Raw genomic sequence first — 16,907 nt, 5'->3', positions numbered from 1 at the left:
TACTTGCACACACACAAATGCTTATAAGCTGGCTATGAAAAAAATGTATGGATAAATTATTAGAAAGCATCGAACAGAGAAAAAGGGCTCTTATCAATCTCAGAAGAGCCAGCCATCAAGCTGATTTCCTCTGTACTTGGTGCCATGTACCTACAAGGACATCAGGTGCTGAAAACTCACAGTAACACAGCATGGCAGAGAGGAATATGCAAGACAAAAATTTTTCATAATTAGTCATAAAATGAAGCTAATTGAACTTATTAACTGCATTATATTATGTAGTTGTACGTGGTCACAAGGGCCTGGATTTGCTGACCCATATATACAGTTCTATCATGAAAATTGCTAAATTCATGGTTGATAAATACAGAAGATAACATAGAGCAAAATAATATGAGATATAAACAGATTCTAAATAAAATATAAGTAGTCTGAGAAAAAAATTGGGAATTACTGTAGGTTATTCAATGAAAGTAAATGTTCAATTTGTAGTATAAAGCATACACTATGCATAAAGAGTAAGATGGAAGACATTAGAGATTATAGTAATTAAAATCATGTGACAAACACTGAAAAGATCAATTTTAATTTATACAAAAGATGAGTGGGAGCAGATATGCTAGTGTAAACAAAATGATATATGGTAGATGGAGGAAAAATTGCATGTTGCTGTCTATCTTTTAGAACATTCAATCAAAGTGAAAGGAAATAAATCTTAAACTAATAATAAGGAAGCTATTTGCCACATAGTGCTTAACTGACCTGGGGGAGTCCTTGACACAGTAAGTCTTAGAAGCCAAGAACTTAATGATATGTACTAGAGACAACTCCTTAAAACAGAGAACGAAAACCTTTGGGGATTACAGAGCTTTAAGTTCTCACTGATAGTAATTTAGAAGGAAATTATTATACTGGCATCATCATTTTCTACATTTATCTTCTTGCTTTTTCACTCCTAGGGTGTGCTGTCAGCTACTCCCAGGTCTGCAGTGCGATACACTGCAATTGCTCATTACTCTTACAGCCACAATGAGAGGCTTTAATTACAGCCTATGTTGAATTAGAAAAGGTACCTGTAGAAGGAAGGACTTGGCAACTGTATCTAATTACTTTTTATACAGATATACAATGAAACTATTGTGAGCAAATTTAAAGGCTTCCAGAGGGACCTAATTTTTCTAACATTAATCTCCTGAAAAAGAAGGAATCCAGAGACAGTCTAGATAAGAAAGACATTGAAATGGAGAGACATTTGGCAACAAAAGTGTCAAGACAGGCAGTTGAGATTAGATAGGTGCATTTGGCTGTTACACAGCTAGCCAAGAACAGCACCTTCACTCTTGCTGTTAAATTCCTAAATAAAAAACAAACAAACAAGGTCTGATGTAAAATAGGAGCATGAGGGTGAGCTTTGTGTCACAGACAATGACCTCCTGCTACGTCCAAACAATTTATCAAAGATGGAAGGATAAATACTTCCTCTAGCTTCAGTCATTTTAAATAAAGATGACTAGAATAATTTGGAGCAAATATTTCTTCACCAAAATTTGTAGTTAGATCAAAAACCTGGTATTTCACAGAGTTTGAATTTAATTTTTAAAGAACTTCTGCCAGTGTCTGAAACCTGCAGAATTTCTTATTAGTTTCCTTTTTGGTTTCTACCTAAAAACTTCAGAACAAGCCCTTATTTTGAGATTATTCAACTAATAATTAGATTGATTTAAAATACAAATTACTTTATGGTAGTCTTGTACAAGAAATAATTTTTCAGAATATTTTATCTTATCATAAGGATATTCAGACCTATCTACAAACTATTTTCTGTGTCATTTCCTTCTGTAGCTTTACTCTTCAATAAAACAGTCCTCAGAATTCATTCAGGGGTGGTATGTGGCACATGCTCTATTTAATGGTACAGATTCATTCAGCTGCAGCAAAGAAATATGTACTCACAGCAGATGGCCAGACCTTAAATTCACTATTTCAAACCATTATACTCATTTAAATGCTACCTTTTCCAACTTAATGAGATGCTAGCTTTATAGTTACAGATTTTCTAAACAACACTGAAGCCCAGTAAGAAAAGAAATAAAATACTGAAGAAAGTATTTGGGGCTAGATTCAACAGAGAAATCATTATCCACTTAGCTAGCTATTAAAAACAAACAGCAAAATTCTTCAAATTTCTTCAAGAAAAGCAAAAACAAAACCACCATCAACAAACTCATTAACACCAACTACCAAAAAAAAAAAAAAAAAAAAAAAAAAAAAACCCAACAAAAAACAAACAAACAACTTTTTTTTTAAAATAGATGATTGTTTTTAAGTGATTTTTCAATTGAACTTTATCTAGGACAAGAGCAATATTTCAAGCCAGATCTACTTTAAGGACAAACCATCAGAAAGCAATTTGTTGGATTTCGATGCTGACATGAGATATTGACACTACAGGAAAGAAATATCTTGAAAGAATTTTGTAGGTACATTGACCACTGAGCATGTGAGATCAGAGCTCTAATAATGACTCAGTCTTAAATGAGTGTCAGTCCACTGCATTTAAATCTGTAGCTTCATTTGCAAAAAAAAATGGCTAACAGAATATTGCCTATAAAAACAAAACAAAAAAAGCAAAGAAAACCCCAAAAGCTTGTCATTTTTAGAGGATGAAAAAAAAACGCTGTAGTCATTTAATGAACTAGAATTGAAAGATAAGATACTGGGAATGTGGAGCTGGCACCTTTCTAGGAAATTTCACTACTTTTTTTTTTCTTCTGTTTTTTTTGTATGTGTCTTCTTATTCTCTTTTATTGAACTCTGAATATAATAAGTAGAGACTACTTTTTTACCAACACTATATTTACAGAGGTCTCTCTGAAAGTGATGTATCCCGTTTATTTCCATGGAAATGGAAATGACAGCTAATATAAAGCGCACAATAACACTACTGGATAGAGAGAATTGTCAGCTACAAAACACTATTTTTCAACAAAGTCACCACCATTAGGTATGCATTTTTACCAGCTATGAACAAGAATCTGTATGCAATACTTGTAAAAGTCTGCACCAACAGAAGTGATCCACTGTTGCCACTGCTAAAATGCACCACCCACTGTGCTCACATCCACTGTTTGGCCTCCATAAATGTTCTGCAAGCCTCGATTAATGTCAATGTATGCAATTATTTTCTGCATGGAGGAATTCAATTCCATATCTTTGCTCCATCTGCATTCCCATGTCTGACTCCATTCTGACATGCTGCCCCTCTGCTGCCATCTGTCACATGGCAACAACAGGTAATTGAGTTTTTGTGGGAGGGTTCCACCTCTACTGACTGCTATACCACCAACACATGCCTCTGATTTTGTTGGCCAAAGTAATAAAATAGGAAACATTACTTTTGGAGAGGCCCAAGTAGTTATAGAAGAAATAATAGGTATTTATAATAAAGTCAATTCACATATCTTTTTTACCGATGTTCACTTTTTACATAGCTTTCATATACATGAATTTCTAATTTACTTGTTAAATCATTACTTAAATAAAAAGGGCAAGCCATGAATGTTTTTTGTCATTATTAAGCCACATATTTAGTGCAGTTAACAATTTTTGATCCATCCAATCTCCCCCCACTATCATCTTTCCTGTACTGGTGTGTTCTTTTTATCAGCTGAAATAGTCTGTTTTAACCAGTCTGCCAACTCAGGCTATTGCTCCTAGCAGGTGAATTGTAGTATATATTAGAGATTATAAATCATTTTGTCATTCTCAGACAATCATAAATTTAACTGCTTACATAGGAGACATCAGTACACATTAACATCTACTGCTGCTGCTTCTCAACTGCTGTGTTGTATAAGTATAGTACACAAGTACAGACAAAGATTGTATCAATAGCTACAGATACATTCTTTAAAAATTTCATTTTGAATTTTAAATGTACAGTGACAAGAGACCTAATACAAAAAGCCTCAAAAGTTCTGTTTTGCTCACCCTCAGCCTAATATAGATAGTGGTTTACACTCTGTTTGAATAATTCCTCAGAAAAGGCTTAAATTCAGTAATAAGTTCAATGTGCAAATGTGATCCAAGCAAAAAAATAATGGCGGGACTCATAATAAAAATGAATTCCCCAGAAGCATGTGGAATTCACTCTCTAGCTTCATTCTAACAAGTTAAAATTATGAAATCTTCAGAGAAATGACCTTTAAGCAATTTATGAGAACCTAAGACACTTAAGATGCAATAAAAATAATTTCCTCATAACCTTTCTCCCAGCACCACATTCCCTTTGTGTTGTTATGGTTACAGAGTCAAGACTTCAGAATTTAGCAGAAGCTAGAATTAAGGATTCCCGTGCTTTTTCAATTCAAACTCTCATGCATACATGTTCAGATACAGTATCTAATTGGAAGATCACAGACTCCTCCAGACATTCCTTCCAAATAAAAAACTTTAATTCTGGTATTCAGTGCTTGCAATGAGATTATCATCATGGCATATAGCAGAAGCAATTTACTATGCCTAATAGCAGGAAAAAATATTGACATTACGAGTAGCTGAATCTTCTCTATTGTTATCAGTGCTCAAATCTTCAAACTTAACCGAATACTAGTCTATCTGTTGACATTAAGAGAAATTTGAACTCCTGGCACATTCTTGAAACTTTCACTGAGAAAAATAGATAGTTCAAAATCTGGCTCATTTACTTGAATTCAATAAAGGACTGAATGGGTTATTTCAACTCATATACTTGGTGCTCTGCTACAACACAAGTCTTCCAGTGGTCTTTAGTAGGTATTATTTTTAGTAATATATGTTGAGCAACAGCTAATAATAGAACTTCTAACAGCATTCAGCTTACTCATTCCATAAACTCTTGTTTGCAGCCAAGAAATACGCTATAGAGATGAAGGATGGAGTTAATGCTGCTGTGCAATGAATCACTGTGCTTATACAATGAAGAGCATTCTTTATACTCCTTTAATATGTATCACTAGGCAGAATGAAAACCTAGGTAACCTGCACTGCTGGTAAACAGCCTGAACAGATGGAGGTAGAATCCAAAAGTTTGAGAAGTCAACAAATTCTTCCTGCGTTCTGTTTTTCTACAGATTGTCTTACGTCAGCTGTTGAGAAAATGTGGAAGTGAGCCATGACAAACATTCCATATTAATAAGAGACAGATTTACATTTTGTGAATATATGGTGTCAGTGCAGTAAGGCTCAGGATGAAATCTTTTATATAAACTCAACAACTGAGTTCATTAATCCACTTTTTTTTTTTTTTCTGACTGCTATTTTTAAAATCTATTTGAAATAAAAAGTGCGAATTATTTCTCTATAGTTCTAGCAGATGACTTTTTTTTTCCTACTCTGTATCAAATATGATACAATGCCTTGCCTTTGATCTTAATAACTGAAAATAAAAAATGATATCTTAATTTTACAAAAATATCAGTTAGAAATGTGTCTTATTAATGCACACTTTTTTTTAACATTTATTGTAAATTAATTCATATTATATTATAACCAAACATTATATATTTGAAAATGTATCCTTAAATATGACCTGAGTAAGCCACCGTATATATTGTGCATAAAAAGAGACTGAACTTATTTGAACATGACAGTTTTCTATCCTTTGAAAGAGATTAAACATTGATGTTTTCTGGTAGATTTATTTATTATTTATTTTGTAGATTTTCTTACTAGAAAGATTTTCTGATAGCAGTTCTTCTGAATGTTATGTCATTTTTCTTTTTCATGATCTACTTGATGATCTGTTTTACACAGCAGACCGGACCACTTTTTACATCCTTTTTCTTCATACTCATGACTTTAGAGATCAGAAGTCTATGGTATCTCTTTTCACCCTCCAAGTTTCTTAGTCATATTGAGGTCTCAAGTAAATCTTCAGAACTGATGGTGATGAAGTTACATCAAGATCTGGACTACTAAATCCCAGAAGATGTGGTGTGATGTCATGGTTTTGGTTTTTGCTTATTTGACTTTCAGTATTCAACATCAAAACATCATGTACTGGAAGTGTTAATATTCTAACTCCACGTACCTATCCCTATACATTGCGGAAGTCACGGGATCTGACCCTTCCGGGGGGGGGCGGTCTCTTACTGCCTGGCAGTGGGTGCTGGAGGGTGCTTTCCTAGCCGTTCCAAGCTTTTTCAGGTTTGACTCGGTCTCGGGAACTCTCTCTCATATCCTATTTCATTCATTAGTCTCAATTTCAATTAGATTGTATTATATTGTATTATTTTGTATTCCGATATCATAGTTAGTAAAATAAGTTTACCTCCATAGATTGTTGCCGCTGTTTCTTTCCTTTTCCCCCTTCCTTCCCATTTTGTGGGCCCAGGTGGGGGGTGGGGAGGGCAGGGGCATACTGCCCCCTGTCACGGGCATAAACTGATCCAGTTAATTCCGTGACAGATTTTGGTGGAGAATGCGGACATAGCTGCCTTTTGTTTTTGGTTTTTGCTTTTTGGCTCTTAGAACGAATCTCGCTCTCTGCTCTTAGAGAGCTTCGTTAGGGAGCATTATCAGTAGTTCAGGTTTTGTGCTGGGAAACTTGACCTTGAAAGGCCAGGCGTACTGCCAGTATTCTGGGATATTTGTAAACTTTGAGCACTGCTTAGTCTGGGTAGTGCCTTTTTTTCCTTTCCCCCCCCCCCTCTTGTTAGTTTCAATTCATTAACCCTTTTTGAGCAGAAACCAGCGATGAACCCACTCTTTTTCGTGGGAGCGCTGAGTAAGGGATTAAAAGCTATGGTGTTTCTCGCGACCTACTGGCGAATCATCAATGTCATCATTACTTGTTGTGGACTTGTGTACATATATAACTACATATGGGCACTGACGGAGACGCCTGTATGGTACCTATCTTGGTACCTATATGCAATGTTTAATACGAATTTTGACACTTGCATCCCGGATGGAATGGCTAATTTCACAAGCAACTACATCCCAGATGGAATAGCTAATTTTACAAACCACACGATGTTCAAACCAGTTTCCAGGTTTTCCTTTTGGTTTATCAGACGCTTTTCCAATGCTGAGTTAACTCTCATGCTTGTGGTCGTAACAGTCCTGTTCATATCACTCTCCCTGAATGTATTCCAATACAGGAATAGTAAGCAGAAGGAGTCTCCTCCAGAACCAGAGAATGCTGACTGGCAGGGAATATGGAGAGGTTTAGGAAAAATCTTAGAAGCATGGGGACCCGCAATGTCATGGGATTTCACTCTTGAGCACCTGTGGGATCCCCAGAAACTTAGCCAGTATTTGGAACAGGGGCAGTGCGGCTCAGGTAAATCTAAGGAGGTACAACTTATTTGGGGTTTGGCTTGTGCTTACCGTGCCATATATAATACTGTTTTGGAGAGAGAGAGTTTCCGAGCTGAGGTTCAAGCCAAAGGGAAAGTCAAATCTGATCAATTACAGGAGACACCAGTAACAATATCAGTTGCCCCTGTGGAGGGCAAGAAATGGAAACGAGTGTCCTCGCGTCTAGAACGGAAAAAAGAAGAAGAGGAGGAGGAGGAGGTGGAGGAAGATCCAGGTGAGGGGCCCTCCTCGAAACCACCAACATCAAGAAAGGCAAAAGGAAAAACTAAGAGACATGCAGAAGAGAGTGATGAAGAGGAAGTTTCTATTACTACTCGTCGGCCTCTGAAGATGACTGAAATCCAAGGCTCAAGAAAGGAATTTATACGGCGCCCAAATGAAGCTATCGTTTCCTGGTTAGTTCGCTGTTGGGACGATGGGGCCAGTAGCTTGTCTCTAGATGGTAACGAAGCTCGCCAGTTAGGAGCCATTGCCAGAGATCCAGCTATTGACAGAGGAATTAGTCGATGTCTGGATGGGGCTGCCTCCCTCTGGGAACGAGTATTAACAGCCGTGAAGGAAAGGTACCCCTTCAAAAGTGGCTTGAAGCCTGTGACGAAAAGATGGGATACAGTTGAACAGGGTATCCAGTATTTGAGGGAAATAGCCGTGGTGGAAATGTTGTATGATCCTAACTGTGTTTTTAACGACCCACAAGGCCATGACCCTGAGAGAGTGAGAACAACGCGTGAAATGTGGCAGCAACTCACATCAACAGCACCAGCCAGATACGCCTCTGCACTATTGGCAGCCTCGGACAGATACCAGGACCAACAGAGAAGCCCCTTAGTTTATGAATTGATTCTTATGCTCCAAAGCTATGAACAACAGCTACCCCCAACTCGCGCCGCCATCGCCGCCATCTCACAAATGACGGAGCAACTGAATGAAATGCGAGAGCAAATGTCTTCACTGATGAATCGTGACAAACCTGTAGAAGTATCAGAAACGCTTGATGAAGATCAGAATAGTCAAAAGAGTCTACTGAAGGAGCTGATGAAACTAATACGGATCGAACTAACTAAAGACGATGAACCCTCCTTCTCAGGTGCAAAATCAAAAATCTCAGCTGTTAGAGGCAAACGCTCTCCAGCTCCAGGAAGGAATCCTACATCGCGACTTGCCTTGTGGCGTTACTTACGTGACCATGGAGAAGACATGAGGAAGTGGCACGACCAAGCTACTCATGTACTACGAGCACGGGTGAGAGAATTACAAAGCAGATCAACTGCCAGTGCAGTTGCTCCGGTTACCACAGGTAATGAATAGAGGGGCCCTGCCCTCAGTCAGGGGGGGGAAAGGGATAATAGAGTTTATTGGACTGTGTGGATCCGATGGCCTGGCACATCAGAACCACTGAAATATAAGGCATTGGTGGATACCGGTGCACAGTGCACTCTGATGCCCTCGACTTATGAAGGGACAGAATCAATCCATATTTCTGGAGTGACTGGGGGCTCTCAAGAATTGACTGTGTTGGAGGCCGAGATAAGCCTCACTGGTAGGAACTGGCAAAAGCACCCTATTGTGACTGGTCCAGGGGCTCCATGTATACTTGGTATTGATTACCTCAGAAGGGGGCATTTCAAGGATCCTAAGGGGTATCGATGGGCCTTTGGAATAGCTGCTATAGACACAAACAACATTAAGCAGCTGTCTGTTTTGCCTGGCCTGTCAGAAGATCCGTCTGTTGTGGGGTTGCTACAGGTAAAAGAGCAACAGGTACCAATTGCTACAAAAACGGTGCACAGACGGCAGTACCGCACCAACAGGGATTCCTTGCTCCCCATTCATAAGTTGATTCGTCAACTAGAGAGTCAGGGAGTGATCAGCAAAACTCACTCGCCTTTTAACAGCCCCATATGGCCAGTGCGTAAAGCCAGCGGAGAATGGAGGCTGACGGTGGACTATCGTGGCCTGAATGAGGTCACACCCCCACTGAGTGCTGCTGTGCCGGACATGTTAGAACTCCAGTATGAACTGGAATCAAAAGCAGCCAAATGGTATGCCACCATTGACATTGCTAATGCCTTTTTCTCCATTCCTTTGGCCAAAGAATGTAGGCCACAGTTCGCTTTCACCTGGAGGGGTGTTCAGTATACTTGGAACCGTTTGCCCCAGGGGTGGAAACACAGCCCAACCATTTGCCACGGGTTGATCCAAACTGCATTAGAACAGGGCAGTGCCCCTGAGCACTTGCAGTACATTGATGATATCGTTGTGTGGGGTGATACAGCAGAAGAAGTCTTCACAAAAGGAGAGCGAATAATCCAGATTCTTCTGCGTGCTGGTTTTGCTGTTAAGCGGAGCAAAGTGAAAGGACCTGCTCAGGAGATTCAGTTCCTAGGTATAAAGTGGCAAGATGGCCGTCGTCACATCCCGACAGATGTGATCAACAAAATCACCGCTATGTCTCCACCCACTAGTAAGAAAGAGACACAATCTTTTTTGGGTGTAGTGGGCTTTTGGAGAATGCATGTTCCAAACTATAGCTTCATTGTAAGCCCCCTTTATCATGTGACGCGAATGAAGAATGAGTTTACATGGGGCCCTGAGCAGCAGCAGGCTTTTGAACAGATTAAACAGGAGATAGCCCGTGCCGTGGCCTTAGGGCCAGTACGGACAGGGCAGGATATAAAGAACATCCTCTACACTGCTGCTGGAGAGAAAGGTCCCACTTGGAGTTTGTGGCAGAGAGCCTCAGGAGAGACCCGAGGCCGACCCCTGGGATTCTGGAGTCGGGCCTACAAGGGGTCGGAAGAGGGCTACACTCCAACTGAAAAGGAGATCTTAGCTGCGTATGAGGGGGTTCGGGCTGCTTCTGAAGTGGTCGGTACTGAAACACAGCTCCTTCTGGCACCTCGACTACCAGTGTTGAACTGGATGTTTAAAGGAAAGGTTCCCCCTACCCATCACGCAACTGATGCCACTTGGAGTAAGTGGATTGCGTTGATTACGCAAAGAGCGCGGATGGGGAACCTCAGCCGTCCAGGAATCCTAGAGGTCATCATGGACTGGCCTGAAGGTAAAAAGTTTGGAACACCAGCAGAAGAAGTATCACGAGCTAAAGAGGCCCCACCATACAACGAATTACCAGAAAATGAAAGAAAGTATGCCCTGTTCACTGATGGATCCTGTCGTATTGTGGGAAAGCATCGCAGATGGAAATCTGCTGTGTGGAGCCCCACACGACAAGTTGCAGAGGCCACTGAAGGGAAAGGAGAATCAAGCCAATTTGCAGAGGTAAAGGCTGTCCAACTGGCCTTGGATGTGGCTGAACGGGAGAGGTGGCCAATGCTTTATCTTTACACTGACTCGTGGATGGTGGCGAATGCTTTGTGGGGGTGGTTACAGCAGTGGGAGCAAAATAACTGGCAAAGAAGGGGTAAACCTATTTGGGCTGCTGAACTGTGGAAAGATATTGCTGCCCGAACAAAGAATATGGTCGTGAAGGTGCGCCATGTAGATGCTCATGTGCCCAAAAGACGGGCTACTGAAGAACAGCAAAATAACCATCAGGTGGACCGAGCTGCCAAAATTGAGGTGGCTCAGATAGACCTGGACTGGCAGAACAAGGGTGAATTATTTCTAGCTCGGTGGGCTCATGAGACCTCGGGCCATCAGGGGAGAGATGCAACATATAAGTGGGCTAGAGACCGAGGGGTGGACTTAACTGTGGATGCTATTGCACAGGTTATTCATGACTGTGAAACATGTGCTATAATCAAACAAGCCAAGAAGATGAAACCACTCTGGGAGGAAGGGCGATGGCAAAAGTATAAATATGGGGAGGCATGGCAGGTTGATTATATCACCTTGCCACGATCCCGCAGTGGTAAGTGTTATGTGCTTACCATGGTAGAGGCGACCACTGGGTGGCTTGAAACATATGCAGTACCCCATGCTACCGCCCGAAACACCATATTAGGTCTTGAGAAACAAGTCCTTTGGCGACATGGCACCCCAGAAAGAATTGAGTCAGATAATGGGACTCATTTCAAAAATTCTCTTGTAAATACTTGGGCCAAAGATCATGGCATTGAGTGGATTTACCATATTCCCTATCATGCACCAGCTTCTGGTAAAATCGAACGATACAATGGGTTGTTAAAAACAATGCTGAAAGCAATGGGTGGCGGAACATTTAAGCACTGGGAGAAGCATTTGGCAGAAGCCACCTGGTTAGTCAATACCAGAGGATCTATCAATCGTGATGGTCCTACCCAATCCAGCTCTCTACATACCGTAGAGGGAGATAAGGTCCCTGTTGTACACGTAAAGAGCATGTTGGGAAAAGCAGTTTGGGTTCTTCCAGCTTCTGGAAAGGGCAGACCTCTCCGCGGTACTGTTTTTGCCCAGGGACCTGGATCTACTTGGTGGGTAATGCAGGAAAATGGGGATGTTCAATGTGTACCACAAGGAAACTTGATGCTGGGGGAGTGCAGACAGTAATTCCATGTATATAAGGAGACTGGAGCCTCAATCCAGCACTAAGTATATCTACAAAACTGTGAATATAGAAATAGGCTAACGCAAGATTGGCATGTTGACCATTCTTTTGATTTTATCACAGGGTCTGTGATACTCGATTTTCATACTGAGTGCTTGAGAATCTTAGCCTGTTTCTTTCCAAAAGTAAATATAGGTAGATTCTTTTCATTTCTATCTTAAATTCCTTTAATCAGCCTGATTAGGTTTAGTTGAGCCATCTGAAGGAATCAGTAAGTTCTTTTCCTGGGAAAGACTGAGGGGGGCTTGGCTGGATAGGGAAGAACTGCACAAAGCTGCTATCCTGCAGTTTGTGCAGAAACTACTGTAAGGAAACAGAGAGATGAGGCCTCAAAACTGACAAATGACTTCTCTGAGACCAGAGGAGAAAAACTAGCGCTTCTGATCATTCATAAAGAGTCAAGGTTAACTGCAACAGAGATAAAAGGTCACATATGTGAGGACAAATTGGTAAGGGAACAGAAGTGATTGAACCCTTTTTGTGTCTACTCTGTAACCACTAGTTACACTGGATTCTCCCTATGAGGGCTGCTTTACAAGTAATACCTCCTATTTCATTGTGTTATCTCATGACATCAGAGGTGGATATTGGTGGTATGGCAGTAGAGGTGGAGCCTTCCCATCAATATTCTGTTACATGTTGTTGCGTGTGACAGATGGCAGCAGAGAGGCAGTCTGACAGAATGGCACCTGACATGGAAGTCCATTACATTGTATATAGCACTGATTATGAGAACATTTGATAAAGAGACAGATCTAATAATGCCTGGTTTCCTATGAGTTTATATCAATTCAGATAATAATATCACTTTTCTCACCACATCTTTATGCTTTCCTTCATCTACACCCTATTTCTTGCAGATCTTCTCTGCAGCTCCCTCATAAAAGCTCACAGCACTGGACAAGAGTTAGTGTGGTGCCCCAAAGAAAATGACAGTTATTTTTGCAAAAATTGTGGGGATATCACATCTTTGACATTTTTACTTTCTCCATCAAGATTGGCCAAAACTGGCTTACAGACTATATATTCATTTGGGTACACAAATATTGTACACAAATAATTGTGTACAAAGGGAATAGCAGGGTGGACACATTAATCTTGTTTTCTTGGGGTAAAGGATGAAAAATTTTAAAAAATAGGATTTCTCTATTCTGTCTATAGTGTCCAATGTCCCTTAAGACTTGCATGTCCCTGTAACAGTCTTAATAGACATTATTTTTTACATAAGTCACTGCGTCTGACAAGAATAAAGGATGGCTCACAGGTTATGTATTATAAGTCACAGACAGCGGCCTTGTTCTACAGCTGAATCTTCTCATAGGCACAAGTTTCTGCTACGTGCAAACACAATTTTAACACAGGAAGTGACAGTGTACACGGTGGCATGGTCAGCCAGTTCCCAGGACTTTGGTGATTACCCTTCTTCCTCCCTTCTCCTTTCCTTCCTTCCCTCCCATCATCTCACTCTTACTGTGAATTAGTAATGTTAAAAATCTTGTAGTCAGACTCATCCCAGAAGTGGATAGGAAAAACAATTCCTTTTTTTTTTTTGTTTGTTTTGTTTTTTAAACTTCTCTCTTACATGGTAAGAAAACAAAGCATCATCAGTATTTACACCTCTCTGCTCATAGTCAATAATGCGCTACCTTCAATTTAATTTTCAGTTCATCAGACTGCATACCTCCACCTTTATCACATATGCTTTATTTCAGTTATTAACAAAACATATTCCTCTTTTAGTTAAAGGTCTTACAAATGTTTTCAGACCACTAGGAGTTCTGCCAGTTTAGAAACACTCCTACATATCCCCTCAAGACAGATTTCACTCCTACACTTCCTGACCCTGAATCTCCTTCCAAATTCCTCATCTTACCTTAGCTTAATCGAGAAAGATGGATATGGAGGACTCAGTTCTCAACTCAGGCCGATCTGCTGAAAGGTTAAGTTAACTGACTTGTAGGACAGTTAATTATTTCCATTTGAATTCAAAAGTTATTTGGAATAGATCAGAGCAGATTTTGACCCAGACTTGCATGTGATCAGTCTTTCTACACCTTTTATTTAACTCTAAAATATCTGGACTGGATAGAAAGCTAAAAATTGAACTCTAGTCTAACTTCTATTAAAATAGATTCGTTATTTGTTTCTTAATTGTTTACAATAAATAAGAATTTTAAGGGACGAATACTATTTTGGGTTTCTGTGCAGCAATTTTCCATGTTTGATTCATAAATATATTTGCAATACTTTATAGACATACAAGTTTTCTCCTTTAAACTGCTAAAGCTCTGGCAGACTTCCATTACAAGGAATTAAATTCAGGATCTTTTGCTCAAATATCCAAGTGAGAAAGGAATGTTGATAATCCACTTTTACGTTCAAAGACTTTAAAGGTCAGCAGTTAGATGGGGATATAATCACAAACAGTGGAGCAGATAGGATTTCTGAAGGTGGAAGAGTTACAGTGCTATCAACTCATAACAAACTACAGGTTATAGTATTTTCTAAGCCTCTCTACTTGATTTGGTTTGAAATTTCAATGAAAAAATATCTTTCCCATTAGTTTGTATTTTGGACAGATATTAAGGATCACAAAACTAGTTTGCACAATACTTCTACAAGGGACTTTACCAAGTGAGGATACAAAGCAAAATTACAAACAAACAAAAAAAAATCCATAAAATATCAAGCTGTTCTAAATACAAATGAAAAGTAATGGTTGCGTCACCAGTTTCACAGAAGAGAAACTTGACGTATTACTTGAGAAAAAAAAAGTTGGATCTGAAGGAACCTCAATATCAATATATAAAGACAACAATAAAGAATAATACCAAATCATCTTTGTTTAGAGTCTTGAAGAACATGATTTTTTTAAAACTGGGAGACACTTTCAGAAGGATTATAAAAATTATTTGTTGGATATTCTAAAATGACAAATGTTAATTAAACACAATGCAAAAATGAAGGAGTGGGCTTTGTCATAGACCTCAAATCAAGAAGAAAAACCCACAAACCTGTGGTCAAATATTATCTTTAAGTAGCTTGAACAGTTCAATACCATCATGCAATAGTTTTGCTGTTCAGAAGATCTGCACCTAAAAGTTTAAATCTGTCAAGAACTGTTTAGCAATAAATTCAACAGTGAAAGAAAAAATGGTGCCTAAAATTTCTTTAAAGCAATATCTTCAAGTATTCTTAAATTATTTATAAACAGGTTTCAAAGTCCTTTTGGTAAGACATGAACAAAATCCTTCCCTAACTTACAGAATTTTGGTGTAAGTTTGGCTTTTTTGTTTGTTTTTTTGTTTTGTTTTACTCTCCACTTCAAGATGGGAACAAGAATATTTTACATCAGCTGAAGAATGTATCCAATTATTACTGTGGAGTTTCCTGTAACGATAAGACTCTTTTAGGTTCCAGAATGAAGCTAGACATACAAAGCCTCTGCGATCTATGTCCTGACAAGCGTAGAAACAAAATTTGTCATAGATATGTAAAAATTGTATGACTCGTAGAATGAGAACTGAAGGATCTACTTAGTTTAGTAAACTAAGGCTGCATTCTATTTGGTTTTGATTTCACCATTGAAATGTTGCCATTATCTCAGATTATTCAGTTTTTTATCAAGAGGTTAACATGAGATCAACAGTGTTCATATAAAAAGTGTTTGCATGTATAAACCTTTAAATGACTTTATCAATCTTTGATGTCAATTATTTGTTCTTCTTGAGAGCTTACTGTTCTTTTGCACTACTGTTCCAACACATTTTTCTTTTTTTTTTTTTTTCCTTTCTCAAGAAATAAACCTTGATATCTTACTTTCCATGAGAATTCAATACAAACAGTCTTCCTGTTGCTGTCACGCACCCAACAAAAAGGAAGTTAAACTGTTTGCTGACATTTCTCTTATGGTTTGGGTTTGAGCTTTTGCTCTCGAGCCTGCTGCCAGAATTTTGACTTGCACAGACAATACTTTGTGGGTGGTGACTTCATTGGTAACTGAGAGCTAAGAGCTGGAGAAATATCCTGTGTGTCATATCTGTGGTGATTAGGAAAGCATTACTGGATCCACACTATTAAAGTTATAACAGATGTGCTTATTTTGTGGTAACCATTCAGTGGAAGAAAGCTTTTCTCCGGCCCTTAAACCCCAGCTTAGTTAATCAAAAGGAAGTTAAGCAAATGCAGTATTTTTCTCATGACTCTTCATAAACACAGGGTTTCAAAATGAACGTGGATGGAAAGGCCAATAATTCCTCCATCCTATGTCATCTGCATATAATTGTGGTTTGCCTGAACTGGATGAAAGCTCAGGATAATTGTCTGGAAATATCGGAATTGTTTAGAGAGCTAACATCTGTATCAATTTCTGTCTTAGCCATGGATTGCTTGAGAAAATACAGTGGAATGTTGATACGCTCACTGCTAGCAAGTATGTAAGGTCCAAGTGCTGCCCTAGATCCAGTTGTGGAACTTCTATTAATATCACTGATATTTCTCTACAAGGATTTTAAGTCAGTCAGTCTTAAAAAAGCAGAAATGGACACATTAATCAACATTTACATACAGCAAGCAAGAAGCAATTAAAGATGCAGAGATACTGATCGCTATCTAGCCTAAAGATATCTAATTTAATCGTGTATATATTCTGTGATGCTATAAGCACGAAAATAACCTTCACTGAGTATTCTTAACTCAACTACAGTACTTCATTGCTTAAGTCTAGCAGAGTTTATTCATATGCTGTGTATCTGACATTGCCTCTCTCCAACACTAGTCTTCCAGAAGCTTCAATAACATTAAAACATAAAAAGCAAAAATGTGCAATTTATTCATTCTATTTTCAACTCTTAATATAGTAATAAAAGAAAATATAAATGCTCTGCAAGAACTTGTATTGTGGTCCTACATTTTAAAACTTTTTTTTTTTTTTTTTCCCCATGAAAGTGATGATCTCAGGATACTCTGAAGTCTCAAACAGCATGTGGGACTTAAT

At 38.9% G+C, this 16,907-nt stretch overlaps 2 protein-coding genes across 2 annotated transcripts in view; one reads left to right on the top strand and one right to left on the bottom strand.

Annotated features, from left to right (window-relative positions):
• Positions 1–16,907, bottom strand: part of MALRD1 (MAM and LDL receptor class A domain containing 1) — a 215,277-nt gene that overhangs the window by 17,976 nt on the left and 180,394 nt on the right. The gene's annotated exons all lie outside the window — the stretch shown is intronic.
• On the top strand, positions 6,107–8,671 carry LOC149917529 (uncharacterized). Its single transcript, XM_090142923.1, has one exon. The coding sequence runs from the start codon at positions 6,736–6,738 to the stop codon at positions 8,668–8,670; it is 1,935 nt and encodes a 644-aa protein (XP_089999049.1). The 5' UTR covers positions 6,107–6,735; the 3' UTR covers position 8,671.

This window comes from Phasianus colchicus, chromosome 6, assembly GCF_987193195.1.
Source record: "Phasianus colchicus chromosome 6, bPhaCol1.hap1.1, whole genome shotgun sequence".
In the NCBI taxonomy this organism is placed as follows: Eukaryota; Metazoa; Chordata; class Aves; order Galliformes; family Phasianidae; genus Phasianus; species Phasianus colchicus.
Note: the sequence above shows the minus strand (reverse complement) of the source record. Positions and strands in the feature narration are given on the sequence as shown.

What these genes read in the sequence shown, in the direction of transcription:
- LOC149917529 (XM_090142923.1), top strand. Translation starts at nt 6,736, where the DNA reads ATGAACCCACTCTTTTTCGTGGGAGCGCTGAGTAAGGGATTAAAAGCT.